The 24,592-nt window shown below is 47.6% G+C and overlaps 2 protein-coding genes across 2 annotated transcripts in view; one reads left to right on the top strand and one right to left on the bottom strand.

The window, feature by feature from the left end:
* Nucleotides 1–959: 959 nt before the first annotated feature.
* LOC8035421 overlaps nt 960–24,592 on the top strand; it is a 117,215-nt gene continuing 93,582 nt past the window's right edge. Inside the window, exon 1 of the mRNA XM_002411290.5 lies at nt 960–1,253. The gene's annotated coding sequence lies outside the window, so the exon portion shown is untranslated. The remainder of the gene's footprint in view (nt 1,254–24,592) is intronic.
* LOC121833010 (putative protein TPRXL) lies at nt 15,270–18,513 on the bottom strand (the record flags this gene model as incomplete). The annotated part of the gene is made up of 2 exons (XM_042286046.1): nt 15,270–15,569; nt 18,469–18,513. Coding segments are annotated over 2 exons (345 nt in total), but the record flags the coding sequence as incomplete, so codon positions are not given.

The raw sequence follows: 24,592 nt of genomic DNA, 5'->3' as shown, positions 1-24,592 counted from the left end.
ATATAGAGTCAACTAGTATAGAAAAGCAAAATAACTATTTTAAAGTAAAGAAACTGCCTCGACTCGCTTCGTCCTGAATGGTGCTATGCAGAGAAGCAATAACATTTCTTCTAGGAGCCGTTTTTTATGGATATTGTTTTGCGACTGCGCCGAATTATTATTAGTTGTACCAATGTTTTTTTAGTAAGAGATATTGTCCACGAACTTCAAAACACTGTTTCCCCTTTGACAGACTCCCGAGGAGAAGGTCGAATACTTGGAACCTTAATAAGTGCAGAGGTGGTCACCGGCCAAATGATTACCTTCAATATGTATGGTATATAAGGCTATAGAGCGGTCAACGGCACTGTGATTCGGGTGTTCAGTGCTGCAGGGTGTTTGTGTTTGTATTCGTTCCGAATGTGTAGTTATATGATGGTATTTAGTAGTGCCTTTTCAAATACCAGGGGACATCACTTACTAACAAAATCGAAAATAAAACAAAATGTGTATCCAGTTTTTAATACACAAATGGCAATTTGATTAGAGGGAATTATAATTTTGGTATATCTAAAATCTTTTCTGAATAATATTTATGATACATTTTGAATACCTTACGCGTGTATTTCGAATGCGGACAAAAATTTCAGAATGAATACAAAATGAATATTCATATTCAATATATTTCAACTTCGTTTCAAGTACAGCTTCTTTTTGCTAAGGGCCTTCATATCGCCGCCGGGTGTACGTATCAAGAAAAAATACTTCGAACTTGTTTGAAACCTGTCTGCGGACAATTTTGTCACCATGATGTTTCCAGCGAACACAGCGTCTCTGATATGATGAGCGGTGGCGAGTCCAAAAAGATAATCCCGAAAACCGAAAGCGGACGCGCCCCCTTCAGCGGCACGATGCCAACCATCAAAAAACCTCCCGCAGCTTCCTCGACGCGTCCCCAGATGGCAGTGCGGCGCGCGGGCAGATCTTCGCTCGCACATCCCGCGGGCAGTCGGTGCTCACTTTGAAACGCGGCTCTACGAAGCGTGGTCGTGCCGTCTCGTCCCGCAAATCAAACGCCCACGAGGGAAACGCAAACAAACAAAAAAAAGTATTCGCGCTCTCCCAAGACGGATCCCGTGTGCTCGGACGATGTTCCTGTCTTAAAACTCCGGAGTTGAAAACGAAAGAAACAACACCAGAAATCATCGATCTTTCGAGCCGGTGCTCGCTAAAACCCTCCGTCGGATTCTGGATGCCGCTATAACTACAAAGGGGTAAGTTTGAGCTCCCTTATTTATTATTTACGCTAAGTGGAACCGTACTCCGCGTTCCGTACTGCTGATTCCCCGAGTTTCTTTTATTCCCGAGGGAAAAGTCGTTCCGGTTGGCTTGCCTCAAATAAGAGGGGATCACCGAACGGACAGCGACTTGGAACTTCAATTGGAACGAGCGTCTCGATGGGGATCAGGCGCAACATAGAGCGAGAACCTGCCGGGATAATAGGGATTCCGCATTTGTCTCGTAGAATCAAATGTTCTGAGTCGGTGTTTTTTGTTGTTTTCTTTTTGTTTTGTTTTGTTTTTCTTTTCATCAAAAAACCGTAAACGATGTTGGATTTGTTTTCGGGGAAACAGGTTGTCATGACCGCCAAGTTCATCCGCGTTCGTGGGACTTGGTATGCCGAAAGGATCAGTTGTTTGAATAGAGTGTCACTCTTGTAGCGAAGAGATGAAGCAGTTGTGATGTCGCCATGCTTTTTGCTCTTGTGGATGTTTTTGTTTTTAATGTTTTCCGGCTCAGGCAATAGTCCCATCAAAGCAGGCGTTCAAACAGTCCGTAACACTTTCGTATCGATGCAATTGCCTAGTGACGCTAGTCAATATGAAGCTTCGTTATGCCAAATCGCCATCGTTTTGTTCGGGCCACTTTACAAATTCTTTTTTTTTCCCCTAACTTTTGACAGCATGAATAGAGTTGATTGACGGAGGCTAGTTTCAGTGTTGAAGCTGCTTCAAGATCTCGGTATGCACGTGTTTCTAAATGTCGAGGGAAATAACTTATGCCGTCACCTAACAATAAAAACTGCCGAAGGCCTTCCCGAACTGGGGTGAGACTGCAATTTAGCCGAGTTGCTTGTTCATATCCTCAATGTTACAGCGCACAAAAGCAAACATGCAATTCGCACAGGCCCACACACAAAAAAAAGGAGACACTCTCGTAGCGCTGCGTGAGTGTCCATTTTTTGCCTGCCTAGGCAAATTGACTGCCTGCTTCTATAAGCCGTAACCTCAGACGCTTGAGGTGTGGTAGCCACTACTAAATTTTCTTTCATTTTTATAGTCTCCCATTTCGTAATCTCACCGAGAACTTCGACAAATAAAAACAAAAAATAAGCGTGCGACGATACCTTACGTAAAACCACTCTTATTAATTTTATTATTTTTTTATACATAGTCTGCATTAAAAGTTTGCGGGGCACGGGAGCACCAGTCGAAATGACATGGTTGCGCCCCCTGACGGCGCATTGCCCCTCTCAAGACTCGCGCTTTGCGCATGCGCGTCCTTGGGTGTTCACAGTCATGTTTTTATTGTTCGCCCCTGTCGGACTCCCACAAGATAACAGGGACTGGAGCAAGGTGCCGCGACATCTTATCATTAGCATGCGAGCTTCGTCAGCCATGATGGCGGCTGAGGCAGACGCGTGGCACGACGGCTGACAAAGCGGCAACTTGCACCGGTCCCGCTTATCTCGTGCACATCGGACGGAACCGAGTAACAGAAACAAGACTGCAAGGACGACGGGAAGCTCATTCTCGAAGAGCAAGTTTTGAGAGCGGCCGCGCGCCGTCAGAGGGCGCAACCAGTCATTTTGGCCGGCGCTCCCGTGCCCGCTAACTTTTGCTGCCGACTGTACATTGAGACTTCATTTTCACTTCATTAGGACCCTTAGACAACTAAAATTTCTAATTAAGAGCAGATAAAAATGTTTAAAAAAAACTTTCTCGGAACCTGCAGCGCTTAATGGCATAACAGGTTTAAACCAATCAAAAATAAATAAGGGTCCAATGACCAAAAGATAAATTTGGTGTTAAAGCTAATTTTAAAGAAAAACTGGGGGCATGAAAGCGACAGGATCAGGAATCGACCTAGAAGCTCATTCGGGCATGTATTGTAAATGATTTATATTGACGCCGTTTTGAAGTCTATTGCTTTAAATATTGATTTTTTGTCCGCTTTGGTCTATGCCCATTGTTTATCCTGGAAGATGACGAAAAAGATGATTCCTGCTTTTTCCTGAAAACGTCTTTATTAGGGAAAAAAGTATTATGGAGCTCAGATTACTAATTATTATACGTATATCACATTTTAGCTTGTTTAGTCATATGTTAGTTATGTGTGTTGGGAGGGCCCGAACACCGCAAGGCCCATTGAAATGAGTATGAATTCCAGGTTTTATTTAATTATTTCTATTTTCTATTTATTATAGTTTATTATATTTACGTTTTATTTACTTTCTGTAACTGGGGAGGAGTTCGTTATGTATAACAGCAAGGAAACAAGAAGAAAGAAACTCACCTCAAATTTACAGGCTGAAAATCCGTGAGCTTGAGCTCAGACAGCCAAACATCGCTCCTTCGATGTTTATTCCGCGCTTGCATAATCCCCCTCATTTTAGCGTACATACATTGAACCTGATTGCAGCGGCCATCCCAGCGAACGTACTGAAGTAATTAGTTATTTTCAAAACGGCATTTAAACTTGACAGTTCCGTATTGTAGCTTCACCCCATTAAAGTTCCAAGCAAAAAAAAAAATTGCTATTAAGGTCTTTTTCGTGTGTTAGCGAGGATAAAATAACAAGGAATGATAAGTTGCAACTCTGTTTGTACAGAGCGGCCCAATTAGTGGCCATTTACGTATTGTATTTATTTCTTGACCGATGATGCTCGCCTTGACAAGTCTGTAGCAGGTATGATACTCGCAAAAAAATTCAATGATAAAAGCTGCCATTACACAAATTTAAATGTTCCAGGAGCGCCGCGCTGCACGGCGATGCAGATAAAACAATTTCGTGTGGTCAGGATGCTGGGTCATGACTGTCGCGGGAAAAAAAATGTATACTTGGCGTGATCTATTTTTGTTATGATGTTAACACTAGCGTAGCTTCCACAGTGCTGTAGCCTCTCACTGCTGCGAAAGATCGGAGCTTTTTGTCTTGTGTTTCTTTTGCACGCGCTCGCGCAAGTAGCTTCCACAGCATTAAAGCATTGCGAAATCTACGGTAGCCTTTTCCTCGTGGCACTAAAGAGTTGACGCCTAATACAGCGATAAATCAATAATCACAGCAAAACAAAACCAGTCGCAACAGTGGGATGAAAAAAGCGAATGCTTCAGAAAACTTGAATACGTCTTCTATCTGATTCGAGATAACGTTAAAGATAAAGGCACACTCATGACAACTTTAATACGCTAGGAATCTCGCTCCCGAACAGATCGCAGCAAAAACAAAATGAATGGTGAAATGAATTATTGGTAGCGGAAAACTACTAATTCACAATTAAATGATACCATTTTCTTGTCGCCCGAGACTGAAAAATCTTGTTTATTGTAACAGATGTCCATGTCCCCAAGCATTTCAAAACACCAATGTTTTAGCACGATAGAAGGGCAAACACTTCAAGTGAATAACACGAGGCATTTGAAATTTCGACTAAATTAAAGTGCGGATTGTGCAAATGAACCGTACGTAGCAGTGCAGAACGATTATATCGAACAAAAGTTACTAGTGACTACTCTAGATAACTTTTGTTTACACTGTTGCACCTCGTTCCGTTTAACTCGTCTCATTCTAGTCCTTTTCGGAGTCTTTTCTACAGATCAAGTCTGAGCCACTGACCCAGTAGATCTTTCCGGAAAATCCCAGCTGAGCTTGAGGCCCGGGGAATTGCGGGGCAGTGTTCCGATGTACGCTAATGCGAACTCGAATGCTTCGTAGACACTGAAAACAGCCCGATTCATGATCTCTTATTAGTAGGCGCCGCGGTGTAAGATGTTTACGGGCAACGACACACTGCACAGCGAACGCAGCAACGCTATCGACCAGATAAAGTCCTCTTGCCCCGGGCCCGAGTAGCCTCAGCCGACAGCGCCTCCGCCGTTCAAACAAAACAACTTAAAAAAAAGTGTCTCGTTTGGGTGCCCGTTTTTCCTTTCGGTGAACGAAAAATCTACTTCATTGTAACAAATGTCCATGTGCCCCAGGATTTTATAACACCAATGTTTAGTCAAGGAATACTGCGCGTGTTAATATTTTACACCATGGCTCCAACAGATAAGAGAGAATAAATCGTGCCGTTTTGAGGATGTACGAAGCATTCGAGTCGTCGCGAGAGTACATCGAGGAAGAGCCCCACAATTCCCCAGTTTCTCTGACCTTGACGGACGCTAGCTTGAACAACGCGCCAAAGGTCTCCCCGATTCAACGCCTTAAAAAAAACTGTTACTGCCACCGTTGAGGTCACGAAACTAGGGTCAGTTTCTACATGAAGTGTCCCACTCACAAAACGACTTTAAAAATCAAGCATGTCTCCTATGAAGACGCATCGGAAACTCGGCACGCGACAGGCTAGCATTAGCCGCATGTCGAAAAGTCATCTGGGGACGCCGCCTGGCAACCAAGGTGACGAGAGGACTTTTTCTGACACCTGCCATGTCATCACATGCTCCGTATTTCTTCTTTTTTTTTCTGCCTTCTCTGCGTTTTAAAATCACAAAATGTTACACCAACGTGGACTCAGTCTTCGATTGCTGGATAGTCTCAAGCACCGCACATCTGAACGTAACAATGCGTCAAGCAGGCGGTGAGAAGGCCACATGTTTCCGGAAAGGTCAATCTATTGACCGCTGATGCAGTCTTGTGCAAGAGGCTGAAAAAAGATTTATTAACGCATGAAATTCTGTTTCAACCCCCTTCCCAACATTTTTTCCGTCGGTCCGTTTGTCCGTACATTTCCCGCTAAATTTAGCGGAGAAATGGACGTCACGAGACCGACAGACGGATTCAGTGTTCTTCCTGAATGTAGCGGGAAAGTTGACGTCATGTGACAAGTCCAGTTTTCCCGCTACATTTGGTGAGGAAATCGTAGACGCGTGACCTAACGTCACGAGACACGCTCACCGTTCAGTCTCCCCGTTAAAATAAGCCGAAAAATTGACGTCGCGTGTCATCTGTGTGGAACATTACGTTTTCATTCACTGCCCGAAACATTTCTAATGGCGTCACGACAAATCTAAACGGTCGCTCCTTAAATACTGCATTTCGTACATTTTGGGACCTTGGAAGCAAAGGAAACTGTTAAATTTTGTTTTTCTTGGTTAGTGAACTCTTTAATATTTCAGTATAGAAACAACTTCGTTTATCTCTTGAATTAAACTTTAGTTGCAATCATTTAGCGCAAGTGTCACCATCACTGCTTCCAAAAGCGTCACCCCTGTGTAACAGACGGTTTGGCGCTGGGAGCTACTTTCTTTTTTTTCTTTTTTGATGGAACGTGAAAAGAATACAAAAAAACGTTACTGGCCTTCACCAGCTTTTTTGTGCTCGGAGTCAAATTGTTTGTGCTACGTTGTCAAGGTCTCCGCAGCGCCGTGAAGCTTCTTGCGCGAACGCGCGCGAATGAGCTGCAAGACGAAGCCACCAGCTCGCGCAGCATGTCGGGGCTGCAGCAATATGGGGACTGGGCTAGCCTTGACCAACGTATCACCATAAAAGCTAACGCCGATTACACATGACCAGATATGTACGTAACGTGTAACTTGTAACGAGTTACTTCTACCTAGTTACTTTTTTCGGTAACGGGTAACGTGCGTGGTTACTTTTAAGGCCAAGTGACAAGTAACGGTATTTCTTTACTCTTCAGGAGTACGGTGTACAAAAGCATTTGAACAGCCTCGTTTTAATTTCAACCCGAGTATGCGCCTATTGAGACAAGGGCAGATGGGCACGGGAAACCCGAAACACAACTAAACAGTATGAAAGTATAGCAACGTTTATCGCTCAACACGTCGGTCGAACTCTACAGCTGGGAATGTCCTTCACCCAGCGAACGCAATGAGGCTCGTAGGTCGAACCTTCTAGAATCGTGGACAGACGGAACCTAAACCCGAAGGTTGCCAACGCGAGAAGGCACAGGACCCATTGTCAACTTCAAACTTTAGAAGCAGAAAGAAGATAAGAGGGAGAGGAATCCCAAATTCCAGGGATACTGAACCGAAGTTTGGATTTCGCAAAATAAGGCCGCAGAAGCGTTGAACGGGACGCTACGAACTCCAAAACATCACTCATACATCGATATCTCGAATAAATGGCCGTACTTTTGAAAAAAAAGAGCACGATTAAGCGAGGTTTATGACGTCATTGTCCTCCTGGAGAATTTGAGAATGAGGGAAGCAAAGTCGCTTCTCTCTTCCTCGCTTCGGTTCACCGGCTTGACGGGACGTAGCGAGGAGGAGAGGGAATGAGAATCGTGACGTAATTTGTCTCGTCGGCCTCGTCGGCCGAGTTGAATCGCTCACTTCTCCAAAAATACGACTATCCGTTAGAGATATCCCGGTGCGAATGATGTTTTTGGGTTTACCAGCGTCCCGCCTATCCGTCCAGCCTTGTTTTGTGAGCTCAAAACTTCGGTTCAGTATCCCTTTAAGCACAACTCTGCCGTTCGTCCGAGCGCGTCAGCAGAACGACTCTCCAGCTTAGCCGGAGATGTATTGACGCAGAGAAACATAACGGATAAAAACTTTGAGAGGCAGCTACTGCTGAAGTGCAACGACTACTGAAAAGAAAACAATAAACCATGAAACAAAAGCGGTTGTGCATTTGGTCGCCAAATTAACGAGAAAAGCAACTCATAACTTTTGAGGTAAAGCAACGCGTTCCTTCTGAGAATCAGTAACGAGCAACGTATTTAGTTACTTTTCGAGCGAGTAACGGAACTTTGTTACTTTTTTCGGGGTGACGTGTACATGTCCACACATGATTTGCATTGACGTTTCATCAGCTGCCATTGTGATGACCTTGCTGCTGTGTGTGCACACCTTTCGCAGCATACGTTTTTCACCACGGATTCGTTTTTTTTTTCGGTAAGAACAATCAGAAGTGACCATCAGTATGGTGTGATGGCGTCACGTACAATCCATCTGAAGTCACAAAAAATCAACTGTGGCTCTGTAAGAATTGTCGATGGACACTCGTATTTGCTATCGACGACTCTGGCATTCAAAGATCCATGAACTCACTTACTAGCTGCAGGCGGAAACAAATCGAAGTCTTTGAGCACCAGCGTTTAGCCTTAGGAGCTGCTTGCGCTGCCCGCAGAGACACAGCGGAGCTGCGCTTTCTACGAAATGACATTACGCACGGAGGCGTCGCTGCGCTCCAAATATATCTACAAAATGTCTTTAAAAACAACTTTTTCCCCTTAAAAATAAACTGCACATTGCGGGGAACGCTTAGCTTCTTCCCATCCTTTAGTGGTCCGGACCAGATGGCAATGTTTCACAGCTTGCCGTGATTAGGTACAAACGTTTGTAGCAATTTCCGAAAAAACATTTCAGCTCGAAAATAGTGCGGGCAGAATCCCCCCTGTAGCCGAAGCCACGTTATATACCGTGTATTCAAGGGGGACTCATAAACTGCCGCTTTCCCATCTAAGATTTCGAAAAATCGCTTAGACTTTTTAATCGAATGAAGGCGAGCGCTGAAGCTTTGACACACTGCTCCTGACCACTAGCGCTACATTTCGGAAGAGATTAAAAGGTCGGGTATCAATAATTCCTTTTATCGATAAACAAAGACAAAAAATACTTTATCTTTCTTTTGCACGTTTTGAATAGGAGTGCTGCCGATAGGCAGCACTCGTAAATTGAATACTGCGATGTGCACCGAATGTGACCGGTGGAAGAGTTGGAGGTAAAATGAACGCAGCAAGGAACGCCATTTCAGTCGCCTTAGTCTTTGAAATAATTGTTGCCAGTTCTCCGATGCATTATCTGAAATCACAGGAAACGGTATGCCGTCTTTCCGGAAACGTCAAAACAGTGATTCTAATGCAATGCAATGCAAAGGTGCAAGCAAGCTGGACAAGAATGACGAAATTAATCCCTGGAGAAAGGGAACAAGACGGACGAATGACAAACACAAATCTTTAAACACAGCTACGTGACTGGTTTGGGCTGGCTGACGCCGCGACTAAAGCTTAGAAAGTCGCGTCTTCAAATCGAATAGCGACCACCAGTTGCTGCCGCTCTGCACGGCACTACAATGGCAGCGCCCGCAAGAACACCGGGGAAATCGAGTGCCGAAACTCTAGGCGTATATAGCTTAGTTTAATGTCTCTGCATCCATCCGTCCAGCGGGCAGGACGGCACATTTCTACTCTCCAACGGGAGCGACGGTTTAGTCTCCGCAGTCCACAGCTGTGCGACAATCGCGGCGGATCGTTCTCAATCTCGCTGCGCTAGGTATCCGCTTTCGAGAGTCGCCGACGGCCTAAAAATGGCAAGGGTCCATATCTCGGAGACTCGACCTCGAGGAATTAAAGCCGGACGATGGAATGGGACACGCGCGTCCTTGTATTGTCTGAAAAAACGAAATGTCCGCTTCCCTGCAGCGTCCTGAAACCGAACTGCGCCGACAGCCGACGGGCTGGACGCTTTCATGCACACAATCACACAGCACAGAGCATCTTTCCGCTTTCACCCTCATTTTAGAAAATCGACGGTCATATTTCTTTTCGTTCTTATATCAGGAATATTTATCCGCTAAGCGTTGTGGGACCTCACGTCTCGTGGAACGTGGCGTCGGTACGGTGTGACATCAGCGTGTGATGTAACCACATGACGTCGCATCACGTGACATTGTAACGTCATGTGACGTGACACAATGACATCACGTCACGACACATCCGTTGCGAAATCTTGCCAATAACGGCTGTTGCCATAGAAGCCCTTAGGGGACGAACACGCTGCCAACAAACGAGTCCGCTTTTGCCAGCACCATGTGTGGGTATTGCGCGTGCGCAGAAAACAGATTCCCATGAAGTGAGGCTTCTGCGCATGCGCCGTGCGCGACGACAGCGCCACCATGCACAGGTGCGTGAAATCGGAGCCGCGCCTTTGGTGTTGTGTACCTGGTTTTACTGAGAGTCGGCTTAGCAGGCGCTATACCTGCCAGTGGGGCTAACCAAGATGAGCTAAAAGCGCAACGTCATGACGTTCGATCTCTTTCTTTCTACAAGTGTCCGTCCGCTGTGCCAATCAAGAGCGGTGAACGCGCTGTGGACGTTTGTGCTTTCAGTCGGTGTGTGCGTGTCTTTGTAACACTTGTATGCCCTCTGACGTGCCGTGAAACGGCGTACATAGCACTTGGCGCCTTTCAAAACAATATGCTCCTTTCTCTGAACAAACTCTCATAAGAGCTCCTTTTTTTTTTTTTCTGGAACGCAGTTTTTAGACGTTTGTTTCCGCGTTGAGCGGTGTCGGCATTCGTGTCTCCGTCAGCGTAACCGGTCGCGTTGCATTATGGGGCGTCACAGTTTCTCTGCTAAATTTAGTGGGGAAACTGAACTGATGTTGAGTTTATGTGACGACAGTTTTACCGCTAAACTTAGCGGGCAAACTGAATTCGCAGTGTTGCATTATGGGATGCCACAGACCTACACACCAATTCAGTTTCCCCACCAAATTTAACGAAGATTTGAATTGGGTGTTGAGGTCACGTGACGTGAATATTTCCGCTAAATCTACCGAAGAAGCTAAATTTGTTCATAGGTGACGTGACACGAAGTCATGTGATGTCATTTTCCCGGGTAAATTTAGAGGGGGAAATTGAATGGGTGTTGTGGCCACGTGCCGTCAATTTTCCAGCTAAATTTAGCGTGGAAGCTGTCGGAGGAGGGAAGGTTATGAAGGAAAAGGAGGGAGGGTACGGAGGTGGAGGAGTGGAGGGTACGAAGGAGGAAGAGGACACGGAAAAGGAGGGTGCATAACCAGTATGTGAGAAGAGTGATCTATATTTGTACACAGGCACGTAGCCAGGATTTTGTTTCGGGGGGGGGGGGGGGGGGGGGGGGGGGAGGAGGAGGAGGAGGAGGAGGAGGTCCCAGCAAAATGGAAGATTTCGAGGGGTCCCGGGCCCCATGGGCCTCCCCCCTGGCTACGTTCCTGTTTGTACATATGTATGTATTACTTTCTCAAATTGTTTAACTCGGTATATTGCAAAATCAAGTACCTTTACGGCTGCGGTCCAATATCGCATTACACATTTGTAAACATCTTTTTTTTTATATATATATATATAATAAACAAGGAAGGAATATTTCCCGCTCGGGAGCAAATACTGCCGCCGAACTGCCCCACTACAAATATCAGAACCCCCCCAAAATGCGCCTTCGGTAGTGCTTCGCAGCGCACGTTGCCCTTTTGTTACTCTTAACACGCGGATGGCGTCATTACAATAGATGGCGGATACACGACTTCATCGAAGCTTTGGCGAATAGCGCTTGAGGCATCCTGGCTTGTTCTGCATCCGCGTGACTTGAACTGACGTCACATCAGAAACTATCGTGGTGGCTTTGCTGGCGAGCGCGCACCTTTTACAGCGGAGCTGTTAAGGGCTAGCTCCCCAGGATCGCGTCCGCCAGTAAACAAATGCCGACACGACACTCCGGACAGCTACCACCATCTAAGGGCGACGGCGGCAATCGGACAACCGGCTTGCTGGTTGTCTGGTTGTCGCCGTCGCTTATTGATGGCGGCAACCTGGTTAGTTTCCCCAGGATCGTGTCCGTCAGCAAATAAATGTCGACGCGACACTCCGGACAGCTACCACCATCTATGGGCGACGGCGGCAACCTTTTCGGCCTTTCCGCTCTGGCTTCCCGAGTTGCGGCCGGTCATTACTTCATTCCCACCATAGTACACCTTCGCTGGTCTTCCTTATTCACCAGAGTGGAAAGGCTTAGGGTACCTTCATGCGCGCTTTGCTTAGGGTGGTGGCATCTCGCCATTTTGTCACACACGTTTATTTTTATTTTTTGTTGAGAAGCGCGTGAAAGAGCGTGTCCCTGCACGCGCTTGTGGCGCTGACTGTCCTATGGTTACATTTTGTTTTCGTCGATTTCTTTGTATTTTTCCCGTGAGCGCGTGCTGTCGGCATCTGGTACTACAAAAGGTGGCATCACCCTAAACAGAAGGACATTGAGGCACCCTAGAAAGGCTGAAAGCTTCTCAGCCTACAGTTCTCACCCCCGAATTTGTTTTTCACGGCGAGAACGAGTGGAAGATATCACCTGCATAATGCGATCATGTCACGTGCAAGGCTACAGTCATAAGTTCTCAGTTTCCCTTCTGTCAAACCGCAACCATTTGTATCCAGCGCGTCCAACTGCAAAGAACAAATGTCTCCTAACAAAGAAACTTTTGACTTTTTTTTTTTTTTGCCGCAGCTGGAGCATTTTTGCATAAACCGCCCATATCATTAGTTCAGCCTCGCTACGTCTGTGGTGAAGTCGAATCCTCTTAGTGAAGTTCAGCTCAGAAAGGAACCTCGTAAGATTTATGACCGGTCGTGCCAAAAGGTCTGCCCATTCCTCATTTTCCGACAACAATAGCGCAATAAGCGGCCTAACCCGCACGCTGTTTCGTCGCCATCGGACCTTCCTCCGAATTGCCGAAAACCGTGCTTCAAAAGCGACAGGTTGAAGCTGCGCCCGCAGCTGATGATGGCGGAAGCAGCGAAACACGGAAGATGCGAAATGTATTCCCTTCGGACAGCCACGGTCAAAACAACACCACATCAAACGCCCGTTCGCACACATTGAAGTGCGTTCACTTGGGACCGAGTTCTTGTGATCTCTAACGACGAGAGAAAACACTGTCATGCTGGCGCCATCTATGAGGTGACCCTAAAACTACATTTAACTAAAGCAAAGGTTTTTTTTGTTGTTTTTTTGCAGTATTTGCGACATTAAATGTGTGTACTATCTATGAGACATGGTCGTTTATAACATTGCCAAAAAACTTTCAAGCAAAAAAAGTACCCAAATGTACCAATATGAAAACTGCAAGTATTCCGCGGCAGCACCAATAGATGTCGGCAGGGTGTTCTCTCGACGTAAAAGATTTTAAGAAGTTTTAAGGCACAACGTCCTAAGCCGTCGCAAATGTGTGAAAACCAACCTTAAGTTTCAACGCAGCCAATGCTACTGTCCAATGTAGACCATCAGGTAGCTTCAAAAGGGTGTCCCGTCACGACCCTCGTGGTCTCCGTGCGTTACTCACCGGCTAATTTAGAGGGCGTTTGTTTTCCCGCTAGATTTATCGGGAAAAAAATTGACGTCAAGTGACCTCTACGCCAATTCAGTTTTCCCGCCAAATTGAGCCGGGAGAATGTCTTGCGACCTTGAGTCGCGCGATTTTTACACAAATTTCGTTTCCCCGCTAGATTTAGCCGGGAAACTTGAAGTCACGTGACTTACAGATAAATTCGGTTTACCCGTTAACTTTAGCGGGAAAATGGACGTCACCTGACCTCAATGCCAATCCGGTTTCCCCACTAACTTCAGCGGGAAAAATGACGTCACACGACTTCGTGTCTCGTGACCCAGTCACAAATTCAGTTTCCCCGCTAGATTTAGCCGGAAAGTTGACGTCACGAGACCTACACGTCAGTTCAGTTTACCCGCTAAATTTAGCGCGAAAATTGATTCGTGATCGCCCGCAAGCCGTCACTCTCCATTCTCTGTGCACAGAGACCGACGCGACGGGGAAAGTCAATAAGGTGGAAAGTGGAAAGCTCCAAAAAAAAATGCCTTGAGGTTACTTGCGCTAAACCAAGAACATTTCACGTAGGAACACAATTTGAGAGCAATTTGCCTTGCAATTTGCACATTGCAGAGCAATTCGCCCTGTAATGTGTGGCAAATCGCTAGGCAAGATGATAATGCAATTAATGCAAAGGTGCAAGCGAGCTGGACAAGAATAGCAATAATAATCCCTGGAAAAGGGCAACAAAGGGGACAAAGGAAAAACACAAATCTCCAAACACAACATAGATGACTGGTGCGTGACTAGAAAAATGTGCCTGGTCCTGGTATTGAACCAGGGACCTCTCCCTTTTCAAGTGGAGCGCTCTACCAACTGAGCTAACAAGGAGTAAGACGACAGTAGGTCAAATAGACTTTCACAGCTTCCACCTGTCTAACACCGAGAAGGGTGAATGGCATGCATTCTAAGGTTATGATGCTAATGTAATTAATGCAAAGGTGCGAGCGAGTTGGAGGAGAATAGCGATAATAATCCCCGGAGAAAGGAAACAAAGGGATCAAAGGGCAATTGTGTTAGACACCTGGAGAGTTCTTGCATCATAGACGTTTAGCGCTACTTTGAGTTTCCAGATGCCATATGCCCACGTTCGCGGCGCCCTTCATGAGGAATTCACGCGTGGAGTGTGTAAACTTGATAGTTGTTCCTAGACTGGCTCGCCGCTTCTTCTTGGGTTCGAGTGGGCGTGCTGCGTGACAGAAGAATCGATCCGAATTTGTCTACTGGTATAGACGCTTTGCAGCAGCTGTGCATGGGCGCCGCCATAACTGACCTTCAGTTTTTGTTTCCTCTTATTTCGTTTATTGCACTTCATCATTACCATAGCAGGCCAGGTTATTGCCACATTATATTCAACTGAATCATTTTCTAAAGCATCGGCCTTTGTAGAGGATCGGCAACTACCGTTTCAGTTGCTCGGCATCTCGGTAAGACAAGAGAAGGTCAGCAATGGCGGCTGTAACTTGGCGCGTGTGTAAAGCGTCTATACTCCGTTCCACCTTATGCTGTACCGCAGCGAAAGCTAGAAGCGCGAGCTCATAGCGTTGGCAGCTGCCCTTGGTACACGAGAGCATGTGCCGCCAAGACGTGCCCTTGAGCAAGAAGCTTTCGCTTGTGGTCTTTCCTGCGGTACAACACAAGGTGAAACAGAGTATGGGCCCTTTCCGTGTACTCTCGTCCCCAGCCACCTAATAGGCAGATCCGGTATGGGCGTCGAAAAATTATTCAAACGTTTCAGCCTGTAAATAGTAAAAAAAAGTGAAAGCCGCTTACAACTCCCTGTAACGCCGAATTAGAGCGCAGCTCTTGAGGAGGAGGAGGGAAGGGCACTGGGGGGGGGGGGGGTAAACTAACCAGGGGGGGTCACGTGACCCCCAATGCCGATGATGTCATCACTGACGTCACTGATGACGTCATCAGTGACGATGACGATGCGGGTACCGATGACGTCATTAGTGACGTTACTGATGACGTCATCAGTGATGATGACGATGACGATGCGGATGCCGGTGACGACGTCAGTGACGTCACTGATGACGTCATCAGTGATGATGACGATGACGATGCGGATGTCGGTAACGTCATCAGTGATGATGACGATGCGGATGCCGGTGACGTCATCAGTGATGATGACGATGACGATGTGGATGCCGGTGACGTCATCAGTGATGATGACGATGACGATGTGGATGCCGGTGACGGCATCAGTGACGATGACGTCATCGGGGGTCACGCGACATCGGCGGGGGTCACGTGACCTCGTGGGGTCACTCAACACCTCCTAGAGAAGAAGGCCAGAGCGCTCTGAGAGGTTACGTCACAATGGCGGAGGAAGGAAGTCCATGGCGCAACTACGTGAGAATACGCTATCGACGTGAAAACAATGTCCCTCGACAAGCGGCGCGGTGGTGTTCGTTCATGCGCGTTTATCCGACATTAATATACGTTTTAAAGGCGCAGTCTTGTACAATGTATTATATATATAATATAAACGTATTATATAACGCGCTACCAAGGTTGAGAGTACCAAAATTATATTTATGAGTATTCCCGTAACCGCGGGACTACGTGCAGTTCCGCAGCACCCCACATTTTTCGAAAGGACCGGCTGAACCGGCTGCGATGCTGCTGATGCCACATGGCTCCGATTCTGGTAAATTTACGTTGTGTGTGAGCTGCTGACTGTCTGAAAAGGAACGTTGAGACATCTCAGAAGGGAAGCAAACCGAAAAGAAATCCAGTCGTTGTCGCAGGGAGCGCACACCAGCAAGAGATGGGTCGACAACGTTAAGCCTTTCGTCGCCGCTGCTCTCGTGTGTGGTACTTTCGAGACTTGTTTCCCGTCGTATTTCTGTCATCACCGTAGTCTCGGGTAGTTTTTTTTTTTTTTTTTTTTTTTTTTGTGTTCGCTTGATACTACGGCATTTACGTGCATTCGTGAAACAAGTCCTGCTACGGTTTGAGTGACGTGTGACAACTAGCCAACGAAGGCTCTGGTCGACTAATCGATAGACCTCTCTCTCGACAAAGAGAGGCTTCTTGGAGTTCGTGTTCAAATGTGTTCGTCACGGATATTGTGGGGCGTATGGATACGATCGACAGGTGAGAAACAACTTATTTACGGGCTTTCTTGTTCATGTAGGACGCAAGTAAGATGCTGCAATCGTTTTTTTTTTTAATCGCATGATAAATTGCAATTTTGTTCCTTGTCATTATTCGTATGCAGTTGCGTCGACATTTGTAAATATGCGCGCTAATCTAGTTTTCACTGGAAGATGAAAATCAAGTTTGTGTGATTATTGAAAGTGAGTTGTTTGTGGTTCTGTGTTTATTTATACTAAAGTTATTTTATTGCCTTTTCCGCGTTTATACTAGAATCTTAACTGTATTAAGGTGATAGTATTATTATATACAAAATAAGTTATGTTTTGTTCTCTGGCAGCTCGAGCCCATAGGCAGAAGTAAATTAGTAGACTGAGTAGTAAGTTTGATATAGGATTTAATCAGCTCGCGGTCTTGAGTGATTATACGAGCGCCGCAAGCGGATTTGTCGACCCTATAATGTCATTCGATCGAAATCACATTAATTTTGCCATGTGGCCGGGGTATGATGCAAGAATTCAGTGACTGCACGCGATAACGTCGCTTACATGATCGTGAGAAACGCTTGTCTTGCCTTGTCCGCGTTGACTATGTCTACCTGATTTTTAACTGGTCTGTTTTGCTGTTTCAAAATCACTGCGTGTCTCGCCATTTTGTCAAAGTATTTCTGTATAAAATATGCATTCCTACAACAATAATTGCATGACTCAAGGTTTTCGACTTAAAACAATCACATTTTTCGATAGACGTCTTGTACGCGTACCTCGTGCCATTTCGTACCGATTATTTAGCGGTGTAATATTTTGCTCGTGTAATAAAATGTTTTCTAGACCCGTTGCTATCTGCAGCTTTCATTTTAGCTAATATGACACGCGTATGTGACTAAAAACGCGTTACGACGGTCGATCTACGCGCGTTGCATTCGCTTCGACGCGCGCCCTCGATGGCCTTCCTTTGCGACGTCACGAGAAGAGCACTACGGCCTTGTCTTCTAGGAGGTGTTGGGTCACTTGACCTCGAGGAGGGGGTCACGTGACCTCAGGGGAATCACGTGACTTCGGGGGGTCACGTGCCCCCCACGAGGTCACGTGACCCCGGTGGGGGGCTCGCGCGGTGCATTATGGGACATTTCCCATGATGCACCGCGCGGTTACGCCGACGGCGACGGCGACGCCGACACCGCTCAAGCCGGAAACGGGCCCCTAAGAGCTGCGCTCTAAAAATGAAAGCCGTTTACAACTCACTGTAACACCGAATTGGAGCGCAGCTCTTGAGGAGGAGGGGGGAAGGGTACTGAGGGTTACCTGTTCTCGAGGCGGGGCGGGGGGGAAGGTCATGTGACCTTGGGGGGTCACGTGACCCCCAGAAAAATTTTTCCGCTAGATTTAGCGGGGAATTTTTTCCGCTAGATTTAGCGGGGAAATTTTTCCGCTAGACTTAGCGGGGAATTTTTTCCGCTAGACTTAGCGGGGAATTTCTTCCGCTAAATCTAGCGGGGAAAGTTTTCCGCTAGATTTAGCGGGGAAAGTTTTCCGCTAGATTTAGTTTTCCGCTAGATTTAGCGGGAAAACTTTTCTGCTAGATTTAGCGGGAAAACTTTTCCGCTAGATTTAACGGGTTAATTTTTCCGCTAGATTTATCGGGGCATTTTTCCCGCTAGATTTAGAGGAGAAATTTTTCCGCTAGATTTAGCGGGAAAATTTTTCCGCTAGATTTAGCGGGGAATTTTTTCCGCTAAATTTAGGTGGGAAAATTTTTCCGCTAGATTTAGCGGGGAAATTTTTCCGCTAAATCTAGCGGGGAATATTTTACGCTAGGTTTCGCGGGGAAATGTTTCCGCTAGATTTAGCGGGGAATTTTTCCCGCTAGATTTTCCCGCTAGATTTAGCGGAGAAATTTTTCCGCTAGATTTAGCGGGGAAATTTTTCCGCTACATTTAGCGGGGAATTTTTCCCGCTAGATTTAGCGGGGAAATTTTCCCATAATGCACCGCGCGGTTACGCCGACGGCGACGGCGACGCCGACGCCGCTCAAGCCGGAAACGGGCCCCTAAGAGCTGCGCTCTAAAATAAAGGAGAGGCAAAATGAGAACGTGTGACGGTTATGCTTTTATCCTAAATGTATTCTATTGGCGCGGCGACGGCAAAACAATGTTTTCGCCCATACTGGAAGTGACGACAATTCAGGATGGCGGCGCCCTTGCAAAAAAGGTCTATAGCAGCTGCACCTCGTGGCTGCTGCGATGTGCGATCGCTATCACGTAGTGTAGATTTCCCGCTAAATTTGGCGGGGAAACTGAATTGGTGTTGAGGTCACGTGACGTCAATTTTCCCGCTAAATCTAGCGGGGAAGTTGAAGTCATGTGACACGTGACATGGTGAGCCGGTGAATATTAGCCAACATAATAAAACCGGAGACACGTTAGCGAAAAGGACATACTAAACAACACCGCGCAGGATCAGGGCGCATTCACTGTGAGCGACTGGTTTAGCCAGTCACTCAGCGCAGTGACGTTGCACTTCCAGCGCTGGCACCATCGAAATTGTATAGCGTTGGCTGCACTCGAACTGCGACTGAAACGGAACATATACTAAAACGATGTTTACAAACAGGTCGAGGACCTTGACCACACCGGTGTTAGGGCACTTGGTGCTTCTGCGCGTGCGCATTTCCGACACCAGTGGTATGACGTCAGCGAGTTGGGTTGCTGTGTAGAATAATCAGTCCAGCAGTTGCATTTCGACGTCATCGCACTAAGACGCAAACTGGACATGAGACTCGCGCGCAGCGTTCGGCTGTGGACCTTGTGTCCAGTTGATGCGTCAAAGGACGCGCGACCTTTCGTGGAGGTCGAGAAGGCTGTCCACATCTTTTGGTTATTCCATAGTTGATGTTGGTTGAACGCGTCATCTCTCGGGAGTCGTTTCAGTCGTAAGTTATAGCGTCCGTTCTGCACTAGCTAAATTGCCTCTGCACAGCGTCGACGCAACATTCGCAAGTTTTTCGCTGTACGAACATTCACAATATCTACTTCCCGTTTCGGTCCGATTAGTATTCTTGTTTTTTGTTTTTTTTTAGTAGACACGATCACACGGTTAGAGTAAGGGCCGGACTGTACTCCTAAAAAACGCTTCCTGTTCTTTCAGTTTACCAACATCGGAAACAGGACAACCAGCGATAGGTACAAAAGCCAATATCCTATTAACTCATTGCAGATTTTTTGTGCACTGCAAGCCACTTTAAACGATACTAAAATTGCCGAAAAATCCGATTGTTGTACATGGACTGCCCTTTAAAAGCCTCAAATACCCCCCCCCCCCCCGCCCCTTTCCCCTTTTGCTCCCCCTTGCAAAAAAGGTTACTCACCAACGACAAGTGCATCGGATCGCAGAAGATGAGCCGTGAAACGTACTTATTTCTGCATTTTGGTATCGTTAATAATCACAGAATACAACGTGCTAATCACGCTTTATAAGACAGGTTTACATCAACGTAGGCACAGTGGTCAGCAATATGAACCCCCGCGTTGTCACGCACACAAGGATTATGTTCTCGTGTTAAAAAGCCAGAATATTCCGCTTGCTTCCATGGAAGCCGCAGATTGATGAATGTGGTTTGCATCATATCAGGTTGTTGTAGTAGTCTAATCGGAGGCAAGAAGCTCGCGCAAGAGGTGTAGTAACTGATGGACCTCCTGTCCGGTCCGGTCCGATCTGGTCCTCTCCGATCTGGTCCTGTGCGGTCCGGTCCGCTTGGGGTCGACTTGGGGTCGACTTGGGGTCGACTTGGGGACGACTTGGGGACGACTTGGGGACGACTTGGGGGCGACTTGGGGGCGACTTGGGGACGACTTGGGGACGACTTGGGGGCGACTTGAGGACGACTTGGGGGCGACCTGGGACGACTTGGGGACGACTTGGGGACGACTTGGGACGACTTGGGGGCGACTTGGGGACGACTTGGGGACGACTTGGGGACGACTTGGGGACGACTTGAGGACGACTTGGGGGCGACTTGGGGGCGACTTGAGGACGACTTGGGGACGACTTGAGGACGACTTGGGGGCGACTTGGGGACGACTTGGGGCGACTTAGGGGCGACTTGGGGACGACTTGGGGACAACTTGGGGACGACCTGGGGACGACTTGGGGGCGACTTGGGGGCGACTTGGGGGCGACTTGGGGACGACTTGGGGACGACTTGGGGGCGACTTGGGGACGACTTGGGGACGACTTGGGGGCGACTTGGGGGCGACTTGGGGGCGACTTGGGGACGACTTGGGGACGACTTGGGGACGACTTGGGGACGACTTGGGGACGACTTGAGGACGACTTGGGGGCGACTTGGGGGCGACTTGAGGACGACTTGGGGACGACTTGAGGACGACTTGGGGGCGACTTGGGGACGACTTGGGGGCGACTTGGGGGCGACTTGGGGACGACTTGGGGGCGACTTGGGGACGACTTGGGGACAACTTGGGGACGACTTGGGGGCGACTTGGGGGCGACTTGGGGGCGACTTGGGGGCGACTTGGGGACGACTTGGGGACGACTTGGGGGCGACTTGGGGACGACTTGGGGACGACTTGGGGGCGACTTGGGGGCGACTTGGGGGCGACTTGGGGACGACTTGGGGACGACTTGGGGACGACTTGGGGACGACTTGGGGGCGACTTGGGGGCGACTTGGGGCGACTTGGGGGCGACTTGGGGGCGACTTGGGGACGACTTGGGGGCGACTTGGGGGCGACTTGGGGACGACTTGGGACGACTTGGGGGCGACTTGGGGGCGACTTGGGGGCGACTTGGGGACGACGGGGACGACTTGGGGGCGACTTGGGGACGACTTGGGGACGACTTGGGGGCGACTTGGGGGCGACTTGGGGGCGACTTGGGGGCGACTTGGGGACGACTTGGGGACGACTTGGGGACGACTTGGGGACGACTTGGGGGCGACTTGGGGCGACTTGGGGGCGACTTGGGGGCGACTTGGGGGCGACTTGGGGACGACTTGGGGACGACTTGGGGACGACTTGGGGGCGACTTGGGGGCGACTTGGGGACGACTTGGGGACGATTTGGGGACGACTTGGGGACGACTTCGGACGACTTCGGGACGACTTGGGGACGACTTGGGGCGACTTGGGGGCGACTTGGGGGCGACTTGGGGGCGACTTGGGGGCGACTTGGGGGCGACTTGGGGGCGACTTGGGGGCGACTTCGGGACGACTTCGGGACGACTTCGGGACGACTTGGGGGCGACTTGGGGGCGACTTGGGGGCGACTTGGGGGCGACTTGGGGACGACTTGGGGACGACTTGGGGGCGACTTGGGGTCGACTTGGGGGCGACTTGGGGTCGACTTGGGGTCGACTTGGGGCCGACTTGGGGTCGACTTGGGGCCGACTTGGGGTCGACTTGGGGTCGACTTGGGGTCGACTTGGGGTCGACTTGGGGACGACTTGGGGTCGACTTGGGGACGACTTGAATGGGTGAAAGGTAACGGCCGCGAAGGGTGGTTCGGTCCGGTGAGGTCTGCGACCGTCCAAACGAAAGACGGCTGCATACCGCAGTGGAGTAAATACAAACGAATTTAAAAACAGGATGGTGAAGACTGTAGAGTGAAAAACATGTATTCGACAACGAAATTCCAGTCTGGTGTACAAGTCGTCCGCGCTGCGTTACTCGATTGGGCATGATATGGGGACGAGGTATTCTCGCATGATTTTTTTAATAACGTACAACACACGGTGACTACCAACTAACATTGCGTCAATTTTTTTCTGCCACGTCGCAAGGCCAACGCAGTGGCAGCTTATGTGATGTTAATGCAAGCCATGTATGAGGCTGTTGTGGTGGCCTTGATACTGAGCACGTACCTTTAGCGCCCTGCATTTTGCTCCATCGAATTTTCTTTTCCGGAAAATTGCGAGGATAGGGATAAACATCAGCAGAATAGAATGACGTCCCGCGCAATCTTTTATCATTGTCTCTTTTTCTGTGTGCACATGAACAATCGCCTTTAATATCGCACAACGTAATAAAATATAAAAGTTGCTCAAATAACAAAAACATTTGTTTATATATATTAATAAATTCCAAATTAAGCAAAACCAAAAATGCACTTCGAAGAAAGGATAAGCGTCCGATTCAACTCCTCTATAAAATTAGCCTATTTGTTAAAAATATGGAAGTTCTCATTCTCGAAACGATTTACACATGTCTGAATTCTTGTTATTGGTGATAAATTTACATTGGTTGCGAGGGTAAAAAGTAAGTGCACTCCTGTGCAAACGAGCAGGTACTATCGGGTTCGAATGAAATGCCAACAGCGGAGCGCGTGGCCTTTGACAGATTCTCCGCAACCTAGAGGCAACTAGGAACTACTGAACCTGAGGAGGGGAGAGCGGCATACAAGGGTATGCCCATCAGGGTAGGCGCGTACCCTACTAGCTCCCTTCCCACCCCGCAGTTTTTTTTTTTTTTTTTTTTGTATCAGTTCGTAGTTGACGCTAGAGAACGCAGCATATATCGTAATTTCATAAACCACGCGCTCCGCTGTTAGCATATCATCCGTACTTGATTATTATTAATGTTCGCTGTGCCGTAAGTAGAATCTGAACGGACGTTTTCCCACTGTTCATAAAGAAATAACTCTTTATTACCAATTGTCGCTGAAAAATCCGTAAAAGTCAACATCAAAATACATAAGGTAGCCAATATCTAAAGTATCGCAAATAAGCTTTTTTTTTCTGCAAATACACATGTTTACAAAGTCAGTGACAAAGGCAAGCAAAAAAAACGTTATTTTTTTAAATTTAAGCGTTCGGGACGTTAAAAGATTAATTATTTCGCTTCAAACAAACAAGAACTAAAGTCGCTGTTCCTCTTTCGTAGAAAATACACTAGTCCTAGAGTAGCTGGGTGCCTCCCCCCCCCCCCCCCCCCCCCCCCCCCCCCCATAAAAAAGAAAGACGAACTGTCAACGCTGCACGTAGTCAACTGTAAACAAAACGAAGACAAAAACATTCGGGAATCCCAAGTCCTCAAATTGACAACGCGCACTCTGCATCTACTTCCAGGTCAGTAGACACCTCTCCCGACTTGGGAGAAGAACGCTTCCGTTTGGCTGCCTTCAATTCCTCTTCAGTTGCGAAGAAAAGAGAAGAAAAAGGAAAAGGAACATTTACTGCCGTGCGGTACAAAGAAGTAGAAGCCTACAAGAAAAACCAGAACGAGTAAATAAAACAGCGAAATGAGAATCGTAAGCTTCCCATATTTCTATTATTGTTTTTTTTTTTTTCGCCCCCCAGGGCTCGGAGGGCCTTCGTACTCATTCGATCTTCAGTTCAGCGAGCAACGCGGGATCATGACGACGCCGCGCGCAAGATGTTTCCCTGGGGGGTCGTCTTAAGACGCGCGCGGGTTGTGAAAATGCTTCGGGTCGCAGCCTTTTCTGCTCAGGGCGGGGAATAACTTTCTTAATAAGTTGCTTCTGCGGAAAGGCTACTGGTAGCGAGGGTTCTTTATTTCATGTGGACCATTGTACGTGCCCCGTGGTTCATTGCACGCGCCTCGTGCTCTGGGTGGCACACTATCCCAGATAACGATACGGGAAAACCAAAGGATGAGCCTGTTGGTAGTCGGATACACGCAATAGGGAACATATCAAACAGCGCGCACATATTGTCTGTTGTGTTCTGTGGGTCAGTATCTTGCTGAATTTGATCGGATTTTATGCAGTATGTGCTTAGGTTTATTCCTCTTTATTGCGATACAAAGGGCAGGGACCCACAGTCGGCAAGCGAAGCTCAGTACAAGCGTGCTCTCAGAAAGACGAAAAGAGGTAGTTTATTTGACTATTCTTCAAAGTCTGGTGGGAAAAGCTCAAGCGGTGTCAAACATCACCCCTAAACAAAACAATGTATTGTTCTGACTGCTCTGTTTAAATGAAGAACACCTTGTCCATGTTTTATTTTGATACAATCTGCTGTTGGAATAGCGCGTGTTCGTTATCCATTCGAATTCTATATGCGAATATTGCGAGGATACTTCTCAGACAGGTTCCACCACTTTTAGTTTGTCGTTACTTCCCAACGCACGTAGCGATGCACACGCTCTATTCGCGACTGAAAT

Source organism: Ixodes scapularis, unplaced genomic scaffold, assembly GCF_016920785.2.
Source record: "Ixodes scapularis isolate PalLabHiFi unplaced genomic scaffold, ASM1692078v2 PGA_scaffold6__148_contigs__length_123643588, whole genome shotgun sequence".
Classification (NCBI taxonomy): domain Eukaryota; kingdom Metazoa; phylum Arthropoda; class Arachnida; order Ixodida; family Ixodidae; genus Ixodes; species Ixodes scapularis.
This window is presented reverse-complemented; position numbering and strand designations above follow the sequence as displayed.